We start from the raw sequence: 14,472 nt of genomic DNA on the forward strand, positions 1-14,472 counted from the left end.
TACCCATTAACAGTATCCGAGTGTGGCAACCATTTGCAGCTTTATTTTACCTTCATAACACTGTTAACAAATCGGGATGTGTTTGTCCGATTTTATTGCCGGTTTTATTACAGATGAAGCCAATTGCTTATGCAGACAGAGTTCAATTTGTCTACAAAAGTCATTAGTCACTAAACCATTCACCTATAATAGATTTAATTTTGATTTGATTATTCAAGTCAGATTTGAATTACTATCAGCTTGCAAAGACAGGAAGAGCTAACATCTGTCTCCGTAGCGAATCCTATGCTATGGACTAACAAATAGCTCAACAAGTTCAATTAGAGTTGAACTATGCTACGAGCAAATCCAATAGCTGAATGCAAACATTATTTGACAAAAAAGAAATTGAAATGATCACCATGCATTGCAACATCAGTGATCCTTATCCAAGCAGTGATGCCAATATTTCAAGTGTTTTAAATACACTATTTGTGAACTTGCTAAGGATTGCAGACACCAATGTGTACAGTACAGATCAAACCAACCAAACCATGTACCTAAAAGCATGTGCGTAGTATCAACAATCCGATTCGGTCAAAATAGTTACAGTCCACATTTATGCCACCAAATTTGTGAGTTACATGAATTTTTACCTACATTTAGTTTGGCTTATACCAGTAGATGGTTGCAGTCAGTTGGAACACTCAATTGCATGCAATGACTATCAAGAGACAAACAAGTTTGAGGTATGAACATGATCAACTGGAAGATGATTGGCTGAGGTTGAACAAGTAGAAAGCCACAATGACTTACAATTTCTCATTATGCTGCGATAAAATGATCAAATCCCCCAAACCATCACCTGAAAGAGATCATGGTTAAGCACAGGTAGCAGAAGACAATGTGCTCTGGCGTTACATTTTACAACGCATTTTCAATGGTGATGGCTATACTGAAAAAACCCCTGACATTTATTGCAACAATTAATGTATATGTACTCCATTTTCAACAGGTAGATTTAATGTTGCCAGACTTGGAGATGAGGCTTCATGTTCACAAACAATGGTATCCCCATTAAAAATATCAATTAAGTTTGTTTAGTAAATGCATCAGTAATATTATGGAACAAATTTGTAAAAAAATGATCTTGGCAACACATTTACACAGCATTATAGGTTGTTAACATTCAATATTATAAACAGACTCCAGAATTAATAGTAATAAAATTTCTAGCCACTTTAGGCAATGATCCTATATGTAGACAATTATCTAAGAATCACTCCTCGGGATTGAAAAGAAAACCGATACAAATCTACTGCCCACCACCACATTTGAGGTAACCTGATAAAGAAATTATTTCGGGGCTTGACATGTGGAGGTCGGTGTAGAGCATATGAAGCGAAGTGTACGTAATTCAACAGAATCACGTGTACAGAGATATACATACATACATACAACAATTCCGTTATATGTCCATGATTTAGCGTAGGGAGTTATGACAGCAGTTAGAACAAAAGCGAACATACTTACCTCATAGCCTTGACTCACTTTGCATTACTCCACAAAATTAGTACAGACAAAAGACTTGGAAAATGCTTGCCACAATGTTAGAGCTTTCAAATGTAAATTTAGAATGAGAATTTCAGGAGATAGTGAGGTTTCGATAACGAAGCGAATTATGATAAAGCGGAAGCTGAGGAAGTCTCGCCATCTTGACTTTACTAACACATGTACAGTAAGTTTATTGTTTACAAGAGGCAATAGAGCTATTGGAAATAGACACAACAAGCATAGAGATACCTACAAATTTCACTGTTCAATTTAGAATATCAAAACCGTATTCATAATCTTGGTTTGAATTTCTAGGAAAGAAGCGTAAATAGTAAAACCAGCTTATGTACAAATTTTGTTGATGCTTGCTTGTCTGCCAATTCGATAGTATCTGATGTTTTGATCTGCAGCAATGCCTTTCCTTGAGATCCAACAATTCCTCGAGTCTAATGACCAAAGCGTATAGTGCTGGCTTGACTTCAGCTTTCTATCTCACATAATTCGGATAAACAATCACGACTAGACTTTGTTGCAAAGTCCACCTCTGTGAATTCCACAGGAATCAAGTTGGCGAGTTAATGTCTTCTCTAGAACTCTCATACTTGTGAGTCATTCGCAGAAATTCGATGTGACAAGTCTTTTCTCCATCAGTACGTATTTTAGAGCATAAAACCAGGTTATACAATCATATGCTGATCGCTCATAAAAAATGGCAAATTCCATACAAATGCAAATGAAGAGAAAATAACTAGCAAATGATTTTGGAAGCGAAAGACTACACCTGGCTTTATGCGAAAGATTAAAAAATTGAGTGTTGAATTTACCACGAGTCGTGGTAGAACTCTTGGCCACCACCTGGCTGCCAGCCCTCCATCCTTGACCTCTTACCACCACCCATACCACCTTCAAGCGGCCGTTTGAATCCACCCCTTGGAGCTCCTCTGTACGCGCCTCTAGGAGGAGCACCTCTTGGGCCACCAACGCCTCGCCAACCCTGCAGATGCCAAAAACTCTTCCGTCAGAAAATAACTCAAAAAGATAAGAATGATATCTGCATGAAAGAACTCTTGGCATACAAACATACCCCTCGGTCGATCCTGGGTCGCGGCGGTGGGCCATAACCATAATGATCGTACCCTCCACCTCCATAATGATCGAAGCTGTAGTCATCTGCGTAACCACCGCCATACCCACCTCCATATCCACCTCTGTAGCCAAAGTCTACAAAACAAGTTGCAAGTGCATTCGTACCACCATCGCACCCTAGGTATGAATATGACACTAAAGCAATAGAAGATGCTCACCTGATGACCCATACTCGGCTCCATAACCCCCTCTACCTCTGAACGCACCGCCTCTACCAAACCTATAAGAATAAACAAAGACTTCATCCGTTTGTGTTCTATTAATCAATATATAATTTTTAAAAATTAAAGGTAGTAGAGTAACATAGAAGCTCGCACTATACTCATACAATATGTCAAGATTAAAAAATTGACCATATTATTTTTAACTTGGTCCAAATACCTGCGTACTTAAAATAAAAATTAATAAATAAAAACTGCTGTTGCACAAAAAGAAAACTACTCATGACTAACCAGATTTAACTGGTCATAGCTATCTTGAGTAACCAACTCGCATTATTTTAGCCAAAACAGAACATCTTGATTAACAATTTGTCAAGAGAATACTGAAATTTTGGGTTAAACAACTGAATATGGATATATTACATACACAACTAAAATGGCTTCTATCGATCATAAGGACAATATCAAACCTGGGACCGATAGGGCCGCCTCTAAATGGGCCCATTGGCATCTCCCTCTGTCTCCTCTTCTCTTTGTTTTTGTCCTGAGGCTTAGCCAATGATATTTCCATCGTTGAATCTCCAACTTTCTGATGGTTTAAATCATTCAATGCCTACATCACAGAGTGCTAAGATATACTCAATCTGCAGAAGGCTGCGTTAATAGCTTTCGTTGATGCAATGACCGATAACTTACCGTCATACAGTTCTCTCGTTCGCTAAAGTGAATAAATGCATAGTCCTTGACCTTTCTCACTCGGTCGAGTTTACCATATGGCTCAAACTTTTCCTTGAGTTCTTCTTCAGTTACATCAGCTAGTAGTCCCTTGACATAGAGCACCTTCACCTGACACATATTTAAGACATCATGCATACGTAACTTGCACCTGGTGCATACATAAATGTGCGTGCGTGCACACACCACAACGTATACAAACACATGCGTATACAAACACACATGAGTACACAGCCATTTGGCGCACAAATGACTGATGTGTGCTCACACACCAACACCACACACCAACACCACACACACTCACCACACCCACCAACATACACACATCCGCACAAACACTACGTAACCACCTAACATAATGTATCGTTATAAGAATATTTAGTCCAACATAAAACAGCATGTACAAAGGAAGCCAACACCGTAAAAGATGAAATTCTCCTAAGGAGGGTTGACTGTGCTAAACACCACTGGTTCATCATCAAAGCTGCACTTGGTGTATGCTTGTAGCTACTATTCACAAGAGAATTTTAACAACTTTATAAAATAACGCATTTACGTTTGAATTTATACGAAAACCAATTATGGATTTGCCTTCCTTGGTCTGTCCTTATTGCAAAGATCTGTTGAAATGCTGATAGACATACACACTTTAATTGGTGACAACGCAATACTTCATATACAGGTTTAAAAAATGTGAAAAAATTGAGTTCATTTCATATTGTGGTACGGTTAAAATAAGATATTTTGCATGTGATGTTTTTATGGCATTTAAATATGTTCAATAATATCAAGACAAAGATTCAGCAAACATTAAACTTTGCTGACTGCATAACTTGTGGAATGTGCTCTAATAATATTATAGTACTATTGCAATATTATCGCTAGCATTCATAGACAACTGCATACAATAGTTTCAAACTCCTTAGCAATGCGTATCCAGAGAATCAGGTGGAATGACTAGTCTCATAATTAAATTAGAGACCCGATGTTTTTTGCAAAAAATTGAAAAAACCTTTTCAAAAGCCTGAGACAGCAGAAAACAACAAGACAGCAATGCGTTGCCCGGAGGACAGAAGTTTTAGTTGTAGAGTAGACAGCCAACTACATAACTATGAATAGCTAGACTGCTAGTGTGCAAGCATTCTGAGCAATAATAAAGTTGTTCACACAAAAATGATATCAATTAAAGTAATACTATCTGCCTCATAACCATTTTCATACGATGAATAGACTTGCTGATGCCATACCTCCTTCAACATGAACTTATAGTCACTGAGAAGTCCAAAGCCTCACAACTATTATTTATATGAAAAGCGACCAAAACTAACATCTTATCTCATCTATACCAAATGCTATCAACAAAAAAAAAACATTCTTTTAGAGACATTTGGAGACAGTTTCTTATCCACCGGTGAGAAACTCGTAAGGACTTACTGTAGACATGATATCCTCAGAAGGCTCTTCCTGTGGGTCAGCCCAATCGATGATAAGATCACAATTCCAAACACGACACCGACCATTTCCCAGCTTTCTTTTTGCGGAGGAGGCACTCTTGTGTGTGTCATACTCAAGGAAAGCAAAGCCTCTGTTCTTTTTTATCATTTCACCCGGATTGTTGTATATGATGACATCAACCAGACCCTCTGCAAGCGCAAACTGTCTGGATGAGCGGAGAAGCAGCCAGCAGGAATAATCAAACACCACCCACGACTCGAGGATAAAAGATGACAAACTAGAAGCAACCTCACCTGTTAATTTTGAGAACTCTTCCTGTATCTCATTCTTCGCTTTTTGTTTCGGAATATTGCCAACAAACAACCGCACATTCGCTACTGATATGTTTACTTTAATTGTCTTTCCTGGTACGATTTCCTTGTCATTTATCTACCAAGAATGACCAAGAATAGCAATAACAGAAATATACATGAATAGATTTAGACTTTCTAATTAGTTATAAGAGTAACAGAAAAGTTTTGTAATATTCATTAATTAAAATTAATTAAAAGACTATGAAAAGACAGATTGTGAGTAAAATAAATTGTATTATCAAAGAAAGGCAAACACGCCATAACGGTAAAGCTCTCTTTTTACCAGCTAACCTGACACCAAATGCCAAATTATCTAGACTCTTACGCTTGACATGTTTAATATATCTGGGATAAAACCACACAGGCGATTCGCCAGCACTTACGTCTTTTACAGCAGCCTTGGCTCCTTCCTTTGAACAATAGGTGCAAAATGCATAGCCCCGGTTGTAGCCGGATAGCGAGTCTATCATCAGTCGAAAATCCCAAATCTTCCCGGCCTTCTGAAAGACTGGCACAAGAACATCCTCAAACAACTCCCGAGGTATCCGTCCAATAAACACCTGCAACGTAGAGCACAACTGCCGTTATCCGCATAAAGGCTAACTGTGAGAGTTTTAAAATTACATTTATCTATAACAATATAATCATGATGTCACTATTATTAATGTTAGGACAGCAAAAGCCAGTTTTAGAGACAAAGGCATTTGCGAGACAAGATCTTGGCTATGAAATAAGGAGGCTATCTTTTTTTTTTATAAAAAAACATGGACGCATGGATTTTTGATGCTGTCGACAAGCCAATGCGTAAATGCGAGACAAACCAGCTTGTTGGCCATTAATTTCTAATGCATAACACAGGTATTTGCTGAGCATATAAATAGATGAATAAGAATTCATCTGGTGATTAGTTGACCACCTCACAACATCAATTGAGCGAGCAAAAATTAAGGCTAAAAATGCTGTGGGGCTAAATCACAGCAGACAGTAAACTATTAAAAAAGTCCTTATCGTATTTATATGCTTTGCATTAGTTTTTTAGTGGTGGTTATGGAATCACACCAATCAACTTCCCCGCCTCATCTTGTCTGCCAAATATCTTGTTGACGAGCAGAAAATTTAAGCTATTGTCTGTCAACATTAGCTATTTTCGAAAGGCATCTTTAAAAAATTTACCAAAGCATGCTCTGCTTTCATGAATAAAAATTTTAAAATAATTCAGCTCAAAACTGAAAGATTATAATTTGAATACATAGCATCATAGCTGTTTCTAAATCATATTTGCATATTTCACAAACTTTTCTGTCCATTCTCACAACAAAACCAATTGTTTGGTAGAAATTAGACAAAATAATATTAAAAACTCCATTTGTGATATTATGCGCTACTGTTAATACATTTATTTCTGAGCGGTCAGTTAACTTTTAATTCTAATGTATGAAAATGAGATAAATATGAGAATGATATGAACATCTTTCATAGATGAGCAAGTGAAGCCAACCTCACCTCGTGGCCAGTTCCAGGGGGTGGACCCTCCCAATCTGGAGGAGGCCCACCATACTTGCGTTGTCCAGTGGTTATGTCTAAAGTGTAACCAGACTTTAGTATATCAGCCAACTGCTCTTTGGTGGGTCCTACTGTCGGAGTCCCTGATGGATTAGACGTCTTCATGGCCAGTCTCTGTCTGAACGTCTTTAGCATTCCGCACAGGTATGCGGATTTGTTCATAACATGAGACAAGTCACTTGATGAGAACTACAATGTGTACCAGCCATCGCTAAAGGCAATAAGTTACTGCTATGGCAGGCTACAGGTACAAGCTACCAGGTTTACTATACGAAACAAACAATTATTTGCTCAAACAAAAATCTATGTACAATTTTAAAATAGTAAATTTGCATTGTAACTTCATTTATCGATCTGCATGGCTGACAAATGATAAGGCTGAGCTAGAAAATTACACTCCCGAGGTAGAATGCTATATCAATAGGGATTTGAATAAACTACAGCATCCAAAATATAACAAAATCTAACATTTATCGCAGTTACACGAATATGCATAGATAAAATTACACTTAGCACTGCCCAGCATGAACTTTTAGTTTAGATAATGGTGCGCTAAAGAAGTACCTCCTGTAGAACAGTTTTGGCGTGTCCAACATCAAACTCTTTTAGCGCACTCAGTGCACGTTCATCCAGATCACTTTCAGTTACATGGCCACCATCCACAAGTTTTTCGCACTCCCATGCTGTCAGCTACAATATCAACTATTGTACATAGACTCTCTTACCTATACCTTATTAGTATTGTAAGCCTAGGGTCACATTGCTAAAAGAAAACATTTTCAAAGATCTACACTAGCTAGAACTACCATAGCATAGAAATGCTTGCAGGGATTACAAAAAGCCAGCATTAACGCATTTTGCAAGATATCCCTGAAGTAATATAATCATGATATTATACTAGTGGACAATCTACCAAAAGCCTTGCTACATTGTGACAGCGGTACCTTCGCTTGCTAAAGCCTGGTTCCAATATCGATTGCGAGAATTCGGCAGTAACTTGAGCAGCAAATCGCTTGCGACGCTAGACCGCATCTGTTTACATATAATGCTGCGTCGCTAAACATAATCGCGCAATCAAATAAAATTCTCGCTCGCCATGCCGTGTCTATAATGGTGACCTTCACCTGTACAGTGCATTTCAGGAAGGTTTTGCTTGCAGTCTTTGGCGAAATTTGAACAGCGCTAAACGATTGTGTTGCTGCGGGGAACTATCGTCGGTACCCGGCGCGTAGGTTCCCATTTCATAGCAAATATCCTGCGGTGCTGTCGCCGGTGCTTTGCAACGTATATGGGAACCAGGCTTTAGTCTCTATAAGCAAAATTTAGGTTACGAAATATCTCTTTGCAAGATTACCCCTTGATATAAAATTTCAAGGGAATGAGCAAAAAATTCAAGCGTGCAATCTCATCCTTTCCCATGCGAAATATCCTCAAAAAACTGTACTTTTCGGACTATTAGCCGCTACTTTTTTCTGACGATTTGAGCCATGTGGCTTATATAAGGGTGCAGCTTTTCTGTGGCTTTTTCTTTCACCGCTAGGGCGCATTAACTAGAATCTCCGGTTAGTGTGCCTCTAGCGATAAAAGAGCATACGAAACAATGCCTAACGGTACTGTTCCGTTAGACACTAGGTTAAAAAGCGTCAGTTAATACGAAAGTGTCGTTAGGCACTGTTTCGTCTTAAACAGCAAAGTTGCTGCCGCGTTCAAAAGCACCGTCTTGAGTTCTGTGGCCTATATAGGGGTGCGGTTTATAGTCTGAAAAGTACGGTATGTGACGCAGCTTAGCTTTTTAGGAACGGATGTAAGGGATGTTTAGAATGATAGAGATGGGTGTCTTAAAACCTATTATCTAAATTCAGGTTCAAAATAATCTTTCTTTTCTGAAAGGTAGATAAGCTATTTAACATTGCATACTTAAAAATGAGCTCAAAAAAGCGCGATAACAATGCTAGCTTGCGATAAAATCGTGCTCTTTTGAGCTCATTTTCTCAGCGTTCAGCCTATTAAACATCCTGTAACAAGCTACAAACAATTTTAAATAGTTTATCTACCTTTCATAAAAAACTGAGAAGATTTTTAAGGCTCAATTCAGATAATAATGGGTTTTAAGACACCCATCTCTATCATTCTAAATCGGACTGAACACCCCTAACTTCCGTTCCTAAAAGCTAAGCCAAATATTTATGGGCGGAGCTTGTTGTACCGATTTTTCGAAAACGATATTAAAACGCTGCAAAAAGCCTTCATGAGTTTGAAAGCTAGTGGATCAATCTTCATTTTGAGTACAAAATCGGAATCGGCGTGTTTGATTTACCTAGAAAACACGATAAAAGTTGTACGTGGCAGTTATGGTTTAACACGGCTTACAATGAATAAATGCTCATAACTCCACTTCTATTGCACATGAAAAGCTAGTTTTGGCTGCAAACTGGAGCAAACATATCAGTGAGTATAATGAGCTTTTATTCAACAATGTTAAATATAAATATAAAAGAAAAATATGTCTTCAAATTTAGAATGAAAAGAAAATTCCAACAAATTGCAAAAAGGACACAGGCTATAGTATCATCACAGATCAATTGCAAGCAATAGATATCAATTGGTAAAGATATTTCTCGGTTTTTCGATGCACATTTATTAAGAGAAGTTAGAGGTAAGTTAACAGATTTATTGCATCCAAACGGTTTAATATCGCTCTACCGAAAAAAAGAGCAAAATATAGGCGACATTTGCTTCACCCGTAATAGGGCTAAATTTATCTTCCGAAAATTCTGACGAGCCATTTGAAAAATACACCGCTAGCTTCTATATGAACACCGCCTCCAATTAACCGCCACTACAGAGAAAGGGTTGAAAAATAGAGCGCCATGGCGTTCAATTAGAAGTTTTACGGTAATTGTTATTGATGTAAGAGTCATGATTAGCACATTTTTGTGGACACTCTTCTACTGATCACTGGCTAATAGTGGCAGTCAAATAGAAGTGGTGTTCAAATAGAAGTGGTGTTCAAATAGAAGTGGCATTCAATTAAAGGGTAGCACTCTATTTTTCAACCCTTCACCCATAGTCGCACTCAAATAGAGGTGGCCAACCATAAGTAGCATTCAAATACAAGTTTTACAGTAAATGTCTGGCATGGACTTTTTAATTTCTATTAGTTGTTCCGTAATGAACAACCTATGTCATAGTGGTCTATGTCAAAGGGAGATAATACGGAGTGCATCGAAAGTGAATTTTATGCCAACTTACATTGGTAGCTTTTAAGCATGACTTGACTGCAAAAGTCACACACCAAAAAGTTCTTGGAGTAAACACTTTTTTACATTTTGAATGTTAACAAACTAAACAAACTGGTACTGCACAATCAACATGAACTTCACAATTTCTACAAGTTTTTTTAATCACATACCCATAATTCTCACCAAGCTGAGGTTTATAAATATGAATGAATACCTTCATCAAGCCCAGCTCAACTAGTTTGTTGTAGTAATCACTGTGGGTCATTGCATCAATATCTTCATCTGAAGTCGATTGGTTTTCCTTTTTTCCTGATTCATCAGCCTTTGGCTCTGAGGTTTCGCCTCCATTTAAAGGCTCCTGTGTATCCTGAACGTGCCCATCATTAACTTCTTCCTTTTCTTGCTCACACGGTGCCAGCTGATCGCTATTTTCGATGACTTCTGCGTTTTCCATTATTGACACTAGAAAGATTTACAAATTTTTGAATCATTCAAGCTTACATAATACAACTCCGTTAACAAACTGATCATTATATGCATTTTTGGGACAGACCATTCACATTGCAAAATGCAGTTGCGAGTGCACATATTATATAATAAAAATCTTCAACAGTATGATAGGGTTTCCTTCTAGTATACGGTTACCCTTTAACACCAGCCCACTTAACGCTGTATCTTCGTGATGTAATAGTAATGTGCATTGTAAAAAGTGGGCTTTGCGAAATTAATTGGCAGTCGACATCTATAACTGAAAATGACTACATCTTGTGTATAAAACTCAACCAAAACTTGCATTATTTGTATAAAAAAAATTACACTCTTATTGCAGTTTTAAGTATTGTGAGCGCTGTTTAAATAGTATTATTTGGGAAAAATAGCAGACAATTATCTCATTAAACAATATCACATCAAACAACAGATATCGAACCTTCAATAAGTTAAATTACACAGGGTATATTAAGACGGACTTGAGTTGCAAAATAAAATTTATTTAAGTGTCGTTCAGCTTTAAGCACGCCGGAAAGATTACACACAATTTACACATGGTGAGAATAATCTAAGAGTTTTTTCTTTTTCCATACTGTAGCAAACAAAAAAAGCATGTCAATCGGTAAAACATGTGCATAATTATGCTGGTTGATAACTGTTTTCATGTTGAAATTTTGGCGTAATAAAATAAAGAAATATCAAGTTTGAAAAAGTCCTATAGAAATGAATGGGAAACATGGCGGTTACATAGCAGGGATTAGACGGAGCGCGTGGACTGCAAGAACTAATTTTTATAGTTTTGGTTAGTGCATATGCTGAAAAAACGTTTTCGCTACTCGGACTAATCAAAAGCTAATAAAGATTGGCGGTATCTAAAGATCACGCCTACAAGACATTGCGCCTACGACAGGTCACGCCTACAAATGATTTTGCCTACGGGAGATTACGCCTACAAGCTGAGAGTGTATGGCTACGATCTAGGATATTACGCCAAGAAGCCTAGGCTACTCTAGCTGTATGATATATATATAAAAAATAAGGAATGACATGATGAATGTATGTTTTACGGGTGTGTGTATGTGGATGAATTGGATATGTAAACAAAGTATCTTTAGATCAGGTCCTATTATCCCTTCTACACAGAAAATGCATCAATACGTAAAGTACATTACAGCTACAAAGTATAATTATATATACATGTATGGTATATAAGTATGTATACAGTATATATATGTACATATATAATATACAGCATATATATATTGCGTATACAGCGTATATATGTTTGCACATGCACACACACACAAGCGCGTGTGCAGACTCACACACACGCACCTTTAACTAAGAAATAAAACAAACATATCAATAATGCCAAAAAATTATTAAATTGCGTTACATGCACATGTAATGATGAGGATACAGAGCAATATTCTCATTTTTATGGTCATTAAACAAATTATTGTATATAAACTTTCCTTCAGTAGATTATTGGAGATCACGGTAATTTTAACAGCTGTTAATTTGCAACAAAACAAAAACTGTTTTTTGAAGTTGAAACCATATTTTTACTGAGTCATAAGTAAAAAAAATAGGCGTGTTGAGATTTTTGAAGTTGTTAGTCTTATACATGTACATGCAGACACATGTCGATAGCTGAGTATTTCTACATACTATGAGCGGTCTACCACCAAAAAGTGACACTCAAATTGTCAGTCAATATATCATGGCATAACTTTGGAGGTGGTTGTCTATCTTCTATTGCCTATCATTATGTCCCATTTTTACATGGAGCCTCCTTCACAGCTGGTTGAGATCATCGTTCGTAAGTTTAATTCTCATTGTTTATGTTTTTAGAGAAAATGCTTGAATGCCTCTACATCATAAATTTACCACAATGCAATTACGATATAACTTATCGTAACGGAATACTACAGCATTTACTATTCGCATTAAAGAGTTATCAAACCATTATTAAAACAACTCCCATGTGATCAAGCTATATTAAGCCTATGTAATGTACGTACATGTATGCTGTAAAGGAGTAGCAGTAAATAGGAAGCCAACGTGGAGAGACCTTCACTCTTTACCCAGCCTCTGCCACAATAAGCCAGGCTATGAGTTTGGCTATGAGTTGCATAGCCAAGCTATGAGTTCTCAAGCTATGAGTTCTCAAGCTATGAGTTCTAAGGCTATGAGTTCTCAAGCTATGAGTTCTCAAGCTATGAGTTCTCAAGCTATGAGTTCTCAAGCTATGAGTTATCAAGCTATGAGTTATCAAGCTATGAGTTGCATAGCCAAGCTATGAGTTCTCGAGCTATGAGTTTTCAAGCTATGAGTTCTCAAGCTATGAGTTCTCAAGCTATGAGTTCTCAAGCTATGAGTTCTCAAGCTATGAGTTTTCAGGCTAGGAGTTCTCAAGCTATGAGTTCTCAAGCTATGTGTTCTCAAGCCATGAGTTCTCAAGCTATGAGTAGTGCTGTTTGGCAATTAAATTGTTTCTAAAAAGAATAGTTTGCTCAATTACATGCTAGTGTTTCTATATATATTTAAAAGATAAGCCAAATAAATTTAATTATAACGAATTGTTTGCCCTGTACACTCACGTGTGATATGTAAAGAAGTTTTTGCGGTTAAATATTGAAGAATTGTTTTATCAATTGCCAAAACCTGGTAAATTAAATACATAAAAAATCTTTTCACTGCTGCTCATGCTTCAAATATATTAATTTTATGGCAGTATTCCCAATTAACTATGCTAATAAATATACTATCGGGCTATTTATGGCAGTATTCCCAATTAACTATGCTAATAAATATACTATCGGGCTATTTATGGCAGTATTCCCAATTAACTATGCTAATAAATATATTATCGGGCTATTTACCAGAATGCCTACACTCTGATAAATAAAAATTATATTCTGGTACATTTTGAAAAACATTGATAGAATGGAGTCCACAAGGAGAGAAAGCATCATAGCAAAGAATCTTAATATGGATATCAACCATAAGTCGACCATTTTAGCATAGCTTTACTATGTATAGTTTAGAAAAATTATGCTAATTTTACTCTCACTACAGTTTATATGCTGAATATGAGTACACATTCTTGTAGGATTTTCACTTATGGAAGTTTTCCTATTTCATCGATTGAATCAGCAGAGATATTACAAGATTAAATTTTTGGTTTGCAAAAAACCCAAACAATTAACCCTTATGGGTGGTAATTTCTGCTCTAACTCGGGTCTCCTACCAAAGACCTGGGAGTTTGAGCACTCCCCTCAAGATCTTAGCTGTTCCCAATAGCGCACTTTTCTGCAACTCACCTGAGTTGATTGCTGTCAATATTTGGGCAAGCCACATTTTATGCGCCGGTGTTATTGCGCCCAGTGCCCCAATGACTATTGGGATTACAGTTGTTCTTACATCCCAGCATTTTTTCAATCTCTTTTCCAAGAGGGAGATATTTCTCTACCTTTTCTTTGCTGGCTATATTGTAGTCATTGGTCACTGCTATATCTATTATAGTAGCCCTCTTGTTCTCCTTGTCCGCCACCACTATATCTGGTTGGTTTGCTAGGATATGCTTGTCAGTCCGGATGTAGAAGTCCCAGAGGATCTTAGCGCGGTCATTTTCATTGACCTTACCAGGAGCTTCCCACCAGTGTTATGGTTTATTAAGGCCATACTTATTAAATAGACTTCTATACACAACACCTGCGACATGATTATGCCGCTCAGTGTATGTGTTTCCTGGTAGCTGCTTGCATCCACTGATGATGTGTTGGATGGTCT

At 37.2% G+C, this 14,472-nt stretch overlaps 1 protein-coding gene across 1 annotated transcript; it reads right to left on the minus strand.

Moving 5' to 3' along the window:
- Positions 1-1,684: 1,684 nt before the first annotated feature.
- LOC137405504 (heterogeneous nuclear ribonucleoprotein R-like) lies at positions 1,685-10,649 on the minus strand. The gene is made up of 11 exons (XM_068091797.1): positions 10,403-10,649; positions 7,511-7,636; positions 6,887-7,135; positions 5,767-5,943; positions 5,324-5,459; positions 5,010-5,218; positions 3,537-3,686; positions 3,311-3,453; positions 2,838-2,899; positions 2,618-2,754; positions 1,685-2,527 (listed from the first exon to the last, which is right to left on the minus strand). Exons 1-11 carry the CDS (start codon positions 10,640-10,642, stop codon positions 2,354-2,356), a joined length of 1,803 nt encoding a protein of 600 aa, XP_067947898.1. The 5' UTR covers positions 10,643-10,649; the 3' UTR covers positions 1,685-2,353.
- Positions 10,650-14,472: the final 3,823 nt, after the last annotated feature.

Source organism: Watersipora subatra, chromosome 9, assembly GCF_963576615.1.
Source record: "Watersipora subatra chromosome 9, tzWatSuba1.1, whole genome shotgun sequence".
NCBI classification, from domain to species: Eukaryota; Metazoa; Bryozoa; class Gymnolaemata; order Cheilostomatida; family Watersiporidae; genus Watersipora; species Watersipora subatra.

Bases quoted from the DNA above. Each gene is read 5' to 3' on its own strand.
- LOC137405504 (XM_068091797.1), bottom strand. From the start codon at position 10,642: ATGGAAAACGCAGAAGTCATCGAAAATAGCGATCAGCTGGCACCGTGT. The intron at 7,136-7,510 runs GTACTTCTTTAG...TACACATTGTAG, and splicing joins CCAAAACTGTTCTACAGGAG to TTCTCATCAAGTGACTTGTC. The intron at 2,528-2,617 runs GTATGTTTGTAT...TGGCATCTGCAG, and splicing joins GACCCAGGATCGACCGAGGG to GGTTGGCGAGGCGTTGGTGG.